General features: G+C 40.1%; 1 protein-coding gene across 1 annotated transcript; it reads left to right on the top strand.

Moving 5' to 3' along the window:
- The first annotated feature begins 126 nt into the window (after window positions 1–126).
- Window positions 127–15533, top strand: mcoln2 (mucolipin TRP cation channel 2). The gene is made up of 14 exons (XM_085774459.1): window positions 127–181; window positions 965–1118; window positions 1549–1722; window positions 2646–2802; window positions 3602–3680; window positions 3774–3870; window positions 4002–4101; window positions 4550–4662; window positions 4892–5041; window positions 6114–6215; window positions 6333–6455; window positions 9947–10153; window positions 10890–11026; window positions 15063–15533. The coding sequence occupies exons 1-14, from the start codon at window positions 138–140 to the stop codon at window positions 15097–15099; spliced, it is 1674 nt and encodes a 557-aa protein (XP_085630585.1). The 5' UTR covers window positions 127–137; the 3' UTR covers window positions 15100–15533.
- The last annotated feature ends 267 nt before the right edge of the window (window positions 15534–15800 follow it).

The raw sequence follows: 15800 nt of genomic DNA, 5'->3' as shown, positions 1-15800 counted from the left end.
CTTCGTGGTCTCACGGAAAGTCCAGCTGAGGCGAAGCGTCTCTTTGCGGGAAGTGTCTCTCTCTCTCTCTGTCCCTGTCAACCCGTGAACCACCGCAACCAAGTTAACACCCGCATCCACGTGCGTAATAATCAATCATGGAATTATTGGGTAGATATCTGGACAGGAGTAACTCCATCAGGTGAGTTTTCTTTTCTTTTCTTTCTTTTTTTCTTTAGAGCAAAGAAAAAGGTCTTTTGGGGGCATAAATGTCGACATTTGTGCCGATTTCTTATAAGAATTTTCTTTCTAGAATGTAAAATATGTTCATCCGCGGCTGAAACACCGAATATTTAGAGTTTTAAATGAACTTTAAAGACTTTTAAATAGGCTATTGTTGTCACATCAAAACAACAACAGAAGTTATGCATTACTTAATATAAGTTCCCGACTGGATCAGCAGATATGTATTCAGCTGAATATGGCTGTAAAATCTGTATTTCAACAGAAACATTGCAAGTAAAAAGGAGTGTTAGAGGTTAGCAGTGTGTGTGTGTGTGTGTGTGTTTCAGAGAGAGAGCGAGAGTGTGTGGGCAACATACAGTTGGGGAAAATATTGAAAGTGGACTCTGAGTGAGCAAACCTTGGACTTACACCCAAGCTGCTCCATGAATGCAGGCAGTGTCCTCAGTACATGGAGTTCTTCCTGTGAGAGATGACCGGTCTGGTCCACAGCTCTGAACAACACACACACACACACACACACACACACACACACACACACACACACACACAACTGTTGCTCAAGTAGCATCATATAACTGTTTTCTCACTCTTTCACTTCTGCTTCTTCACCCCCAAGTGCTAAGTTGTGACCTCTTGAGAGAAAAATCTGCTACAATTTGATGTTCTTAATCCACAGACAACAGGATTGTGGATTTCCCATCCCATCAACTCTCGCTTGATGTTGCATTTTATATTTCAGCTCTGTCATGACTCAAGATCTCATCAAAGAGGAGAACCTGAGAGATGACCTGAAGTACTACTTCATGAGCCCGTGTGAGAAGTACAGGGCCAGAGGGCAGAAACCCTGGAAACTGTGTGTGCAGATCCTGAAGATCATCATGATCACCACACAAGTATGTGCACAGGGTTTTAATGTAGATTAACAGAGACGTGGAGAGCAGAACCACCCAGAAAAAAAAAGAAAACACTTCCTGGAGCTGCATGTTGCACTAGAAAATCATCTTGTTGTTACTTAACTTAATGTATTTTTACTTACTTTAGTGGGCCATTGTTGTGTAAATGAGCTAAAATCAGTGTTGCAAGTTGAGCAACTGGAAATTACTCAATGTAGAAAACGCAATGTCAGATCATAACATAATAAATATCTACAGTATGATTGTAGCTCTTGTGAAATAATCAGAAAAGACCGACAAAAGTCAGCTAAAGACCAAACACTTTGTAAAATGATAGTATTTCAGGCTGTAGAGGAACATTTTCCAAAAATATAGCTTATCTGACATTACTGACATTAACTATAAATTTCCCTTTTTGTTTTCTTTGTAGCTCGTCCTGTTTGGGCTAAACAACCAGCTGGTGGTGTCCTATAAGGAGGAGAACACCATGGCCCTCAAAAACCTCTTCCTGAAGGGCTACAGCGGGGTGGACGAGGACGACTACTGCGTTGCTGTCTACACCCAACGTGACGTATATGACAGCCTGTTCAATGTCCTGGATCAGGCAAGTTCACCTTCCCCCATCTTAAATGCTTAAACTTCACGCTTTTGTTTCTTCTAAGTTAACATTTGGTCACGTAAATGAGAAGTAGTAGTTGATAGAGATTGAGAAATATCCTGTGCAATTGACACTTTGACTGTGTCAACTGAAGTGATGCACCCTTGAGTTTTCTTGGTCCTTATTACAACTTGGATGTTGACATGGACAGATTTACAAGTTGGGGAAAAATTAAGATAACTTTGTTAAGGCCTGAACGTGCCTTTTATTCCTTATGGTTAGTTTGAACTAATGTATTTGTAGGTTTGAGTGTTTGGATCATTTTATACTTTGCTACTATAGAAATGAAACTAACATACTCACAAAATGTAAAAAGATCCCGTTTATAGATTATTGATTAGGGCAAATTAAGCCTTTTTATATGTGTATACGTACATTTCATAACCGTGGTAAGGCTGTGTTAGACGATTACTGAGGCTACAAATACAAGTACATGCATAGTAAAGTTGTGGTTATGGCTACATTTTTGCGGTGTTATAGTATCTTGTACATAAACATCTTAACATGGTCTCAGAAACATGGATCAGCCCTTATCCCTGATGAGTAAAGACACCTGCACACATTCGATCAGACTCCTGAATACATGTAAACCTGGCCTCTCATGTTCCATGTAAATGTCTTATCCTGAAAATAATCAAAATCACGACAGACAAAAGTATGTTTATCGTATGAACAAGAGTACCGTATGTGATTTAAAAAAAAAATATATATACTGTATATATTTTCCAAAATGATCTGGAAATCACAGCCTAGTCTTTATGGTTAAATAACTTGGCTTTGTGTGTGATACGATCGCCTGCGGTCTCCTAAGATGTTGCATAAATCACCCTGGGACAGTGTGTTTTACTTGAGGCCTGTGATATTTACAGTACAGCCAGTTGGACCAACTCTCTACGGGTCCCATCAGTTACGCCGAGGATGAGGACGGCCAGCTGCTTCCTCTCGTCGTGTGTAAGGAGTACTACAAGAGAGGCAGCGTGGAGCCCTCGGACGAGGCGTACGACATCGACGCCCATCTGGAGACAGGTGAGAGCCAACACTGACTTGTAGTTAGGGGTGGGCGATATGGCAAAAATATCATATCACGATTTTTTAAAAATTAAGTCACGATTTCAATTTCATCACGATCTTAAATCGAAAAAATAAAAACAGACAATTTAGGCCAAAGAACCTTTCTGAACAGATTTGAATCTAAATAGTTGCAGTTTTGCCAACATGTGCAAACCACATAAACATAGTAAAAGGTAAACGACAACACTCTGATAAAGTGCACTCTTGCAACATAAAAGGTAGCTTTCAATAAACATGAAAGTAAAATATCAATGAAGACATTACTGTTTGTTTTATTCAACACAGTCATTTTAACAGGATTTTAAGTGTATCATTCAAAACACTAAATAGCTGATTGAAAAGGGTCAAATAAAAATACAAACTAAAGTAACTGTTGTTATCTCTTTTAGCAAACTTTGCAAATGTCCTTTGTTTGCGCTTTGCAGCATAGAACTGCAGTTTATAGAATGAGCCCCAGACGATCCTACGATCTCTGCACTTTGGCAGATCGTCTACACACTCTAATCCTTCACGATCTAATATCGCCATATTGCCCACCCCTACTTGTAGTCACCTGCAAGATGCCATAGCATTTACCATTTAACATTAAGGCTTTATTGTGTAACTGGTCAATGTCAACCACAAAGCATCTTTTTTGTTTTTCATTTTATATTTACCAAAACTGTAAGATCAAAGGTTTTAGGAGCTAAAGACACATAAGCATTAAATGACACGTGTTATTGTTGTCTTCTCACTCTGCTCATCTCTCTCCCAGTTTGTATGTCACATGATCCAAAGACTGCAAACGTATGGAGAACCCAAAATTCATCCTTCTTTGATCTGGACTTCTACAGGTAAACAGTGTCACATACAATAACTTCTTCTTCAATGTCGTACTGTATGTAAAAAAAAAAACACCTTTTTTTAAACCATACCTTTTTTTCCAGACTGGTTGACATCAAAATAACCTTCCAGCTGAAGGGAATCAACCTACAGACCGTGCGGTCACGAGAGCTACCAGACTGCTACTCGTTCTATGTCACGGTACAGTTCAGCCATACAGCTACTATCTGTCTGTTTTTAAAGTGAAACGAGCAGGTGCGATATCTGATAATTTCCATCATGGATTTAAAGAAAAACTAATCTAATCTTCTCCCCTTTGGTTTTGTCCTTAGATCACATTTGACAACCAGTGTCACAGTGGAAAGGTGAAAATCTTCCTGGACACAGATTCTCAGAGCAGCGCCTGCAGAGACTGGAAGATCTCTGGGACGGGTAAGGACGGTGGACTTGTGTAACCAAGTGAAGAAATAATAACAAACCATTAATTAAGAAGACTTGAATTTAAAGATGACAAAGAGATCATGAGATTAAGACATTTTTTTCACTAATGTATGTAAATAAAATACATATTTTAAAGGTTTTAAGAGTCGAAGGAATATTTTCTTATCCATCTATTTGAATGACGGAGGTTAAATTAGCCATAGGTCGTACTGCTAGATCTGTAGTTTTTATTTAAATACTGTGTGTTCACTAAATTTAAAAAGGTGAATATGAATAATAACAATACTACATGTCTTTTTAATACCAGTTTCGGGGGCCTGGGGCTGTTGACTGTTAGTGAGGCGTTTTCTTTCAGACTTGTGGTTATCTGTAATGAATGCTGGGAGTTATGCAAGAGATAAAGTGTCTCATGCACACACACACACTTTATCTGTTTCAGCTCAGAAGAACACGCACTATCTCCTGATGTTTGACGGCTTCGTCATCCTGGTTTGCCTCACATCAGCCGTGCTGTGCACCCGCTCCATCGTACTGGCTGTGAGATTACTCCAGGTCTGCTCCCTATCATATACAACATTTTTGGTTCTTCCACTTCTACATAATGGCTTGGTATATGTTTTTGTGGCCGTTCAAAAACGTTTCCCCCTGTTCTTACGCACATTTAATTCAAATTCACATTATTTCTGCATCCAGCGTACTGTCCATTTATCCCTCAGCTGATATTGTGCTGTATATCCTTTTCTTTTCTAAAGATGCTCAATTTGCGTTTTTATTTTTTCAGAGATTTTCCCGATACCTCCATGAGAATTACAATCGTAAAGTGTGTGAGGATGACCAGGGCGAGTTTCTGAATGGCTGGTATCTGCTGGTCATCGTCAGCGACCTCTTGGCAATAGTTGGATCAATACTGAAGATGGAAATACAAGCAAAGGTAAATTTAATCATGTACTTCCTGCTGAAGGAGATAAGTTTACAGTAATTATGCTGTGCAAAGGTAACTTCCCTATATTACTGCATGTCAAATGTGGGAAAAAAAAATGTAATGGAAAGAAGCGGTTAAAGTCCTTGTGTGTACTTCATGATTTAAAAAAAGTTAATTTAAGTTAAATAGATCTATAAATTAAATTATAGATCAGTAAGTTAAAGGACAATTGGGTACTAAAAGACATGAGGGTATCATTAGATAAAAAAAGAAAAGAAAGAAAGTCAAAGGTTTCAACAGTCAGCACCAACTTTGGATTTACAGCCTGTTATTTATGAAGCAATTAAGAGATAAATTGCTGTTTAATTATATCTGCAGTGTCAGGTGACCAAATGACTTAATGTAGACACTGTATGTACCAGTTTATTTGAACCTTTTGTCCTTCTCAGAGCCATCATGTCGAGTGTTTACCCCAAGCTCGACAGAGATGGAAATAAACTCTTCCCTCATTCCCTCCTGCCCCTGAGTGAGGCTTTTGTTTATGAGGAAAACTTTAATCTCGCAGGTGTGAATCGCCAAAAACACATTTTGGATATAATGTTAGAGAACTCCAAGCAAACCTAGCCAAGAATCAAAAGAAAAGCAATGAGAGGGTAGATTTTTATTTAAAGTATGTGGGCTAATATGAGAATCCAACAACAACAACAAGGTATTTCCTTCTAAAATGTAAAATCTAAAATATTATTTTAAATGGGGTAAATTTTCTAGAGGCCGCTTTCAGCTCACTGAGCTGATCCGTGAGAGTGTTGTGCACATAACACGTAATAGGGAAGACATTTGAAAAATGGTTAATGATTGATGGGATGTTCCTGTGTTGCAGGTCCATGTTGTACTTCAATCCCTAATAAAATAATTCACCATTCAGTTTACCACAAAGAGGGAGTCAATTAAACTAAAATCATACTCAAAGTGAACTTAAAGAAATGTAATCTTCTCCTGACAAATTTAAATTCAGCAGGGTTTCTTTACTGAGATTGACAGACAGTCAATGATAAACATATTTTCTCTCTCTCTCCTGTAGAGTCTGACCAGTTACGATGTGTGCAGTATCTTCCTGGGAACATCTACGTTAATGGTGTGGGTGGGTGTGATCAGGTACCTTGGATACTTCCAGAAATACAATGTGAGTCTGAAACACTCCCTATCTTCCTACCCCGGATCAAATGTCTTCAACTTTTTAGATTTAGTTATGAAGGAACAATCACTTTTTCCCCTCATACTTACTGTGTTTCTGCTGTAGGTGCTGATTTTAACCATGAAAGCCGCCTTCCCGAAGGTCCTGCGTTTTTGTTGCTGTGCTGGCATGATCTACCTGGGCTACACCTTCTGTGGGTGGATTGTACTGGGCCCCTACCATGAGAAGGTAAAGGCCAAACTGCAGCACAGTGCTAAATGTTACATTAAAGAAGCAAATTATGAGTTTACAGGACAGTTGTCAGGCTGTGCCCATACATTGAGTAATAATGTTAGGGGCAGTGGGAATTGGGGAACTACAGAGTCTCTGTTTAGTGACTAGTATTTTCCTGTAGAACTGCTGATATCACAAAAATAAGGCTGCGTTAGGGAACACCAATGCAAATATCTGCACGTGTAGATGTGTAAATTGGCTGAAACAGCACTCTGTGGTCAAACAGTGAGTCAGTTAAGAAGAAAAAAATCAGTTCACTTGAGTTTGTCTTTACAGATTGCAGGGATTCACACTGAAACTGTAAATGAATGTTCATCATAGATCAATGCTTTGTTCTGCACCATGTTTACATCTTCTAAACCAACTCGTGAGGCTGAGTTGACAATCCTGTAAGTTTTCTGTAAATAGTTTTCAGAGTTCAGTTATAAAGCAGAACTCCTCCCAAGTTTTATGTAGCTTTTGAATTGCACTTTCAGCGTTATAAACTAGAAAATGTGGAAACTGCAAAACTGCCCTTTGTCTTGAGGAACTTTAGGTCGTTGGCCTCTGCTTGCTGGCTGTAACTCTCTGTAGTTATACAGTTCAGCCACTAGGTGTCAGTACATGTCTGCCCAGTGATTCTCGGCAGCTTCACACAGCAGGTGAGCACATTTTGCAATTGGTGACATTGACAGGTGCTACATTCATGCATATACACACACACACAGAAAAGCACAAAATGTTTGTATTTTTTCTGGATACTAGGGTAATTTAAACAGAATAACAGGAGGAGGAAAGATGGTAGAGATATGAGGGATCCCAGGACTTGAACAGGGGGGGCTGTAATTTCAGGGCCAGTATCTTACAGTTTTTCTCAATCGCTTTGGTGCTTTTGTCAGATCAGAATAAAAGTTATCTTAACTATTAGTTCAACCTCCACAACATGTAGTCATTTGTCCACATCATAGTAGCAGTTTCTCCTTCCTCTGAACAAATTGCAAATGCTTTTGGACATGTATCAGTTGCTCTCATACAATTCTCTGCTGTTTTACAACATTATCATTTGTTTATGTCATGTCAGTCAAAATGAACTATACTTTTGAACGCTGAATAGTCTTTCCCTAAAAAACTAATAGTCCTCATTTCATTGCTTGAGTCATTACATACAAAATTGTTGAACTAGTTATCAAAATCTGTCAAACTAATTTTAAATGTTGGGAGAAGCACTGTGAATTCAATTATTCAAACATTTCAGTAAGGAAGAACAGGTATGTATGGAATTGGACAGTAATTCAGCACTAAACAATCTGCACTGCTGTCATTGTGTCAGGCATTACTGTAAGATACAGTGGGACAAGAACTTTTTACATTTACTGTAGCTACATTTAGACTTTCAGCTTCACTAGAGAACAGATTTACGTAAAGTTGTACTCAAAGGGTGTTTCTTATGTTTGTTGTAGATGACTGTAGTGTATTTTTCCTTTGCATAATGCTGTGAACAAATCAGAACTGCAAAGAGTATATGCAGTAAAAATGTGAAACATACATATTTATTCAGTATCAGTTACTAGTTGTGTAATTTTACTGTAGTTTTCACATGGCTGTACAAGTAGTGTGTAGTGCTGTCTGGAGCATTTTCAGGTAGTATCATCACTTTTTGCATTGGAAAACACTTGTCCTAATGAAAACATGACAAAGCCATTTGACTATCTTGTTCATAAACGATGGTGTCAGGACTTCTCATTTTGACGACACTGACAGTTTCATTGACATGAATACTTGCTTTTGAGGGATGGACGATCCATTTTGAGCAAGTGACGCGCTTTTGCAGGTTTTGCAGTTTGCAATAATTGTTCTGAGAAATGCACCAACTGTTGTGCAAATGTTAAGAGTGATGTGAGAAAAGCACCAAAGCGATTGAGAAAAACTGTAAACCCATCGACCACCACTGTTGAAAGGTCTTTTATATGCTTTGAAAAACAAAGTCAGTATATTTTAATTACAATTGTAGGACATCTGGACAGGCAAGGAACCGCAGCGTCGGCCCGGGACAGATGGTCTTAACTCCTGGGACAGCAAGTGCCATCAAGAGAAAATATGTGTGTGTTTAGCTTGTCCTCGCCCGTTAGGATAAATTATTTACGGAAGTCCGAGCAGCAGTAGGCGTCTAAACAAGGCAGAGCTCGTACTGCTGGAGAGACAGATGTGAGATAGACTGAGAACAGCCGCCCTGGGCTGAGTCAAGTCTCACTGACCAGATGGGACTTTGTTGACAATCTTAAACCGATTAGGAGAAACTACAAGTTTTGGATGGCTGCCAGGGCCAGGGGTCTTAAACAGGTCAAAGTTAATAATATTATGTACAATACCAGCTAATTTAATGCAGAACAATACATTTTACAGTATCACCTGTCATCAGCAGTGGAAGTGAAAGTGACTTGACATGCGGCGACGCTACTGTATGCTCGCAGATGAAGTGAAGCAGGTTTCAGTTCCCGGTGTTGGGAGTCTTATGAGACGCGGTCATGATATTTACATTGTGGTCGCAGGGAGAGTCCCCTGTACAGTCAGTCAGTGCTGTCTAACCCTTCCAGGATTCCTCTGTGTATTTACTGAGAGAATAAACAGAGGATGTTGTAGGACTTGCCATCCCACACGTCTTCAAGTTGCTGTGCCTGCTGTGGATCCATACCCTCGCAGTGGGATGTTGTTTTTAGATACTATCACATTCTGGGGAATTTGGCTTCTTTCATAACATTGCAACTTGTTATCGAGCTCTCTACCCTTCTAGTCATCTGTCTCTTTGTTTGTCTTTCTGTCTTTTATCTGTCCACCTCCATCAACCTTCCTGCTTCGGTCCTCTATACACCTCCTGCTCCTCCGTAAGACGCTCATTGGAGCGTAGAAGCAGTAGTTTTGCATGTCTCATAGCACAAGTGATATAATTAATAGTCTAAGCAGGATATAAACTATGGCTCCAGCCCCTGTCTCAGTGCTTATGAGTGTCAATCAGCCAACTGCTTCGATAGTTGATGGTCATTTTTCAAGATTTCCATTTGTTAGAATTTAGTTTTTATACATTTTATTACCTTACCTGCTTTATTTTATTGTTTTTCTATGATCTGTTTCAGTTAAGTGTCTTTGAAGTACACTGAAGGAGCTCTTTAAATACAAATGTATTATAATTGCAGTGTTGGCAAAACAAACGTATAAAATTACTTAAAATTATTAAATTACCGTGGAATTTTGAAAACTGGAACAAGCATTTTAATTTTTGTTATCTATTGGCAAATTTACTTATTAAGTAATCAGAGGTAGTGTTTTTTTTCTGCTTTTTCAACATTTTCCATCAACTGAAAAACCCATAAGTGTAAATCCAGACCTCTGGGAAGGGAGCCACTAATCTATCAATTATTGAGTATCAACTTAAAAGCATTTGTAAGTGTCCTTCCTCCCATATGTTCTAGTTCGAGGGCCTGAGTCGTGTGGCCGAGTGTCTGTTCTCTCTGCTGAACGGTGACGACATGTTCACCACCTTCGCCCAGCTGAAGGACAAAAACACGCTGGTGTGGCTCTTCAGTCGGGCGTACCTCTACTCCTTCATCTCCCTGTTCATTTACATGGTGCTGTCGCTCTTCATCGCCCTCATCACGGACGCCTACGAGACCATCAAGGTACCTGTTTGTCAGCTGATTCTGAGTGAGGCGAGGGCTGTGACACGGTGCCAATTAAAGCAGAAGTAAGCGATCCGGTCGTTTTGGCTACGTTGCTGCGTTCCAGGCAGGCTTTTGAAACCGTAAGTTAGAGCTTCAAATCACGACTTAGACTTTGTAGCGTTCCAGGCAACCCGCAACTCGCGTTTCTCCGACCTGTTTTACCTGTGAAAGTCACTATAACGGCCACTTGTGTTTTTCCGACCCGTGAACTCGTACCAGATCGAACTGGTACGACTTCACAGGTCGGAAAAACACGAGTTACGGGCTGCCTTGAACGCACCATAACTTCTTGTCAGCCGACGGAGTTAGCAGCCCCCGCCCTCGTCATGGATCTATTTGTCCTTGTCCCTACGTCACCGCATTCACGCGCATCCCTTGGCTGCACACACAGCCCTTCATGCCGTTCTCTCTCCTCATTGGATAAAACTTGTAGGATACGAGAAATGTTTTCTCCTCGGCTCAGAGCAGAGCAGAGGGACTGACAGACCCGTGTTTCGGTCCAAACACTCTATGTAAGTGATTGCTGTCGGAAGATATAACTATTTAAGACTTATATTAACACAAAAATATCGCTTACTTCTGCTTTAAGTCTTCTTTTACAATTAACACAAAGCATTTTAAACTGAAATGTTCTTTCCAGTGCACATTTTGTCAACTCTTTAATTAACGTATTTATATGTGTGTTCACCAACAGAACTACCAGAGGGATGGGTTCCCGTTGACGGACCTGCAGAAGTTCCTTAAAGAGCAGAACGATTTTCCCATTGTCCGGGAGAGCAGTCAGACGACAGAAGCTGAAGTCAGACAGTCTGTGCTCTGCTGCTGCCAACGGTACGACAATGTCCACAGTAACGTCGATACTGTGATAATATTTAACCACAGCTCTTACACCCTGTTACGCACACACACACATGCACACCGGGAAGCTGCACTATACAAACTTGACTTTTCATCACCGAAACGGGAGTGTTATGTCGTTTATATGCCTTGCTCAAGCGCAGCGTTTTTGCGGCAGCTTCTCTTTACCATTTTTCAGCCATCTCCTATAGACTTGGGCTGCGTGGGTTGAAGCCAAAAAAAAAAAGTTCTGGTCTTTTTTTTTTTTTTTTTTTGCTTCATTTTTGTGGGAGCTTTGTTGCTATATGATCGTGGCTGTGGTATTTTTGCACTGCACTTATCCAGAAAATCAGTGATGTCAAACAAACTGCATGACCAGCACGGTGTTGTCTTCTTTGTTTGACTTGGACCTCTTTAATAATCCAGGTCACGTTTTCTGCTGTTTGCTCAAAACAAAAATCTGCTGCTGTCAATGTGAGAATGGCCATCTAGTTCACTATTAAACTTTGCTGAGAAAGATGTAGGCCTACTACAATATAAAATAAGATTTTATCTGCCAAATATGCAGTATAGTTGGATTTATTATTGATCTGATGAACAAAACTGAGCTGCTTCCTTTATCTGGAAATATCACAATATTCATTTACATGTGCTGTACAATACGCCACACAAATACGGCAACATTCAGTTATAGACCTCACTTTTTATTGCTCAGGCTTTCCTCCTACAGTCAGACATTTGCCTATATCTTCTCTATACATCCCCGTTTTCTGCTCATTCCTTCTCTATGAGCCAATCTCTATCATCAGCAGGCAGCAGACTGCAGCGGAGTTTCCTCCACGCTGTGGTTTGGCTCGCTCCGAACGTGGTCTGAGCGCAATGAAATTAGTGGTGGGAGCTATGCAGACACACCCAGTGATGGGCTGATTACAGAGAAATGCAGGGTGTACGCTGGGGCACTGCTCACCCCCCAACCCTGAGCTACGGTGGTTAGCTGGGTAGAGTTATTTGATTTGAGGGCGATGGGTGAAAGTTTAACTCCAGCTGTCTTTAATGTGGTGTGCAGTGAAGTTCAGTGTGTGTGTGTGCTTGCTTTTATACAGGACTGTATTCTCTCTCTCTCTGTTTATCACTTTCTTATCCATCTTTTGTAATCAGATGCCATTTCTGTCAGTAATTTCCTAATATGCCACTGTAATGAGCTGCTTTTAATCACATTTTTATTGCACATTGGTTTATTCAGCACTTAGGGCTTGTTGAAAAGCCATTGCGTCCTCTTTAACTGTTTGTTTCTTGCAAACTCAAAACCCTTTCAAAGTGGCACTTCACTAGACTTAATTACTTTGACTTTTTTATATGTATAATATTTAGTTTCCCTGTTTTGGATCATGTAAACAGACAGGAAGCTTGGTTTCTGTTGCCTTCACTACCCGTCTAGTTCAAGTTCTAGTCAGTTTCAGTTTTTCCTTTTCTGGGATAAACAGTGTTGTACAGTGTTTACCATCAAACGAATATTTTCTGCCGGCTTGAGCCTCACATGTTTGTACACACCGTAAAAATGATTCAGTGTTCAGTCAGTGGAAAAGAACCAAGTTCATCAGTGCTGGAAAGTTTGATTGTGCTATACTGTATATAAGTGCTGAATGAAATATTGTGGCTCAGACAATCTCTTTTTTCCCCCTCCTTTGTGGCTCTTCCGTCACTATTGTATTACCAGACATTAACACTTGCACTCTGCGGTCTTTTCCTGCAGGTTTCACAGCCGTTTTCTATCGCAGAGCCGTTCAGCGTTCCTGCTCTGGACGTCTTGAGTGTTAAAGGAAGTGTAGTCTCAGTTACAGAACCATTATGTAATAATGTGCAATAGTCCAAGCCTGGCGACTGGATATGCATTGTCTCTGTGGAAATGAACATGAAAGGGCCAGTGGCCTTTTCACTTTGGCTGCTTTTGTGTCATTAAGCGCACTCTGTGTCAAGTTACAGATGGTCTAATTGTAGCCATTTGCAGCCTCTGTCCTGACTAAATTTCATTTTTATGAGCATCTTCGTCTTCCTCTGCTCAGTAAAATTAGATCAGTGTGTTCCTCTAAACATTTCAAACATTTCAGGATTAAATTTCATCTGCATACAATTAGCCTCTTCCCACTCTTGATGTTCTACTCCAGTAAGTTACAGTATCTTGTTTGGGAGGCAAATTGAGGGGTTAGACACTAGTTAGATTTAAAATGAGTTATTTGGAGCCAAACAAGTTTGTCAGTTTGGAAGAGTGTGTTAGGTTTCAATGGACAAGTATTGTAAAGGCTGCACATGTTTTTTACACAGATTGGACAAATATGTGTATGTAAGCACTGTATAAATACAAAAGGCCTAAAGCGGAGGTGGTTTTGCTTTCGAAGAGGACAACTAGACATACAGTAGATTCATTGCTCTCTTTGAAATACATTCACATCCTCGAACAGCTGCAGCAGAGATTGTGCAACTAAAAGAGAAGTGCAAAATGCTGCGTCTGGTAGGAAACATGTAATTTGTTTACAGATTTTGTTTACAGGGGACATAATTATCTGTTTCTCTTGGGTGCAAAATGCACAGCAAGCAGGCTGTTATTTTCATTTTCTATATGCTTGGTTTGGAGATTTTATTCTCAGTATGGCTTCGCCTGAAGTCCCATCCTTTTCTTGCCTCCCTTTCTCGTCTGCCTTTGTTGGAGGCCAAATCCCAGAGTATGAGAAAAAAAAGTTTGCTGATTCGAATTGTGGGAACTGGTGATGATCTTTGTATTATCTTGTATTGTCTCTAATACTACAGAGAGTTTAGAGAAACTCCACCAGTCTGAACAAGCAGCCACGTGGTCTTTGTAACCAGTTGGATGTGGCATCATTAAGACAGAAATGAATCAGTCTGCGGTAATAGTGAGGTGACGTCACCCGCTACAGTGGACTGAGCAATTTTTTACAATGCAATGATTTTTTCAATTTGTTGATCCACAGGAAAAAACATTGATGTTAATTGATTGAAATCAAGAATTCCCACCATTTGCTTACAGCTTCTCAAAATTTGCTTCATACACTTCATACTTCTTTTTTTGTAACATTTTATAGCTCAAGTGAGTAATCCATTAATCCACTAAAATTCCTGAACACTCATCGCTTAACCAAAATATTTATTGCAACACCTCTGTGTCACTGCTGTCAACATGTTAGCTGCAGTTTGCGACATCACATCATTGTCTTTCATGTTTTGACATGTTTTACTAATGAAAACAAATACCACACTAATGGCCCATGTACTGTACAGACATGAAACTGCAGACACATGTATTTATTCTCAATTATAATAATATTAAAGCAGAAGTAAGCAATATTTTTGTGTTAATATAAGTCTTAAATAGTTATATCTTCCGACAGCAATCACTTACATAGAGTGTTTGGACCGAAACACGGGTCTCTCAGTCACTCTGCTCTGCTCTGAGCCGAGGAGAAAACATTTCTTGTATCCTACAAGTTTTATCCAATGAGGAGAGAGAGCGGCATGAAGGGCTGTGTGTGCAGCCAAGGGATGCGCGTGAATGTGGTGACGTAGGGACGAGGACCAATAGATCCATGACGAGGGGGCTGCTAACTCCGTCGGCTGACAAGAAGTTATGGTGCGTTCAGGGCAGCCAGTAATTCATGTTTTTCCGACCTGTGAAGTCGTACCAGTTCGATCTGGTACGAGTTCACGGGTCGGAAGTTACGAGTGGCCGTTATAGTGACTTTCACAGGTAAAACAGGTCGGAGAAACACGAGTGGGTTGCCTGGAACGCTACAAAGTCGTAAGTCGTGACTTGAAGCTGTAATTTACGGTTTCAAAAGCCTGCCTGGAACGCAGCATTAGCCAAAACGACCGGATCGCTTACTTCTGCTTTAATATAGTTAGAATATTTCATGCCACAAAAAGAGACATAACAAGAGAAACATTTCTTAATCAGTGTATGGTGGTTTTGATGAGACATAGGGGATGTAATGTGTGTTTTACGATCATATCTTTGCAGAGTTCCAGAAAATGACAATGTTATACTGATCAGCTGACAGTCGTCCCGCCTTCAGATGAAACAGTTCAGGGAGGAGGAGGAGGAGGAAGAAGAGGAAGAGGATGCTCGGAACAGGACCTAATGTGTCTGATGCAGACATCGAGTTCCTCCCCCTGAGGATTCCTGGAACATGTATTTCCGGGAGTAAGAAGTGCAATATGAAATGTTGAAGAAACTGGAGCTCAAGCTCATGAGATGGATCTGGGAGCAAGACAAAAAGGTTTCACATGTTATTTAAAAAGTATTTGTTGGATACCTACGAGGAGTTTACTGTGCCCTGTTCAGGTGGGCATTTGCATTAGTTGCCAAATATTGGGATTCAATGTTTGCACTTGACCATTGATGCCAACCATGCAAGCAGTGCAGTGCTAGATGAAATGCATGCAAGTGTTGTAGTAAAAAAAATGCAATAAAACTAATTTTTATATTTCATATCCAATGTTCGAGTTTGTTTTCCATGTTTGCTGCAAGTGTGCACAATAAGCTTTGAGTTATACAAAAAAAAAGCAAGTAAGCAGTCAGAGCTGTAGACTGACCAGATTATTTACATGGTCAGTGTTTTGCCAGCAGTGATAGGAACTTGATATAAAATGTGAACCGTTACAGATAATCAAATCTCTTTTGTGCTCAAAAAAGGAGTAAATGTCATCAGATGTTCACAGTTCGGCTGAGATTGAGAAAGAAAGGGGAGTTTTGGAT

This window comes from Trachurus japonicus, chromosome 4 (assembly GCF_045865225.1).
Source record: "Trachurus japonicus isolate A0001 chromosome 4, Traja_1.0".
NCBI lineage: Eukaryota > Metazoa > Chordata > Actinopteri > Carangiformes > Carangidae > Trachurus > Trachurus japonicus.
Note: the sequence above shows the minus strand (reverse complement) of the source record. Positions and strands in the feature narration are given on the sequence as shown.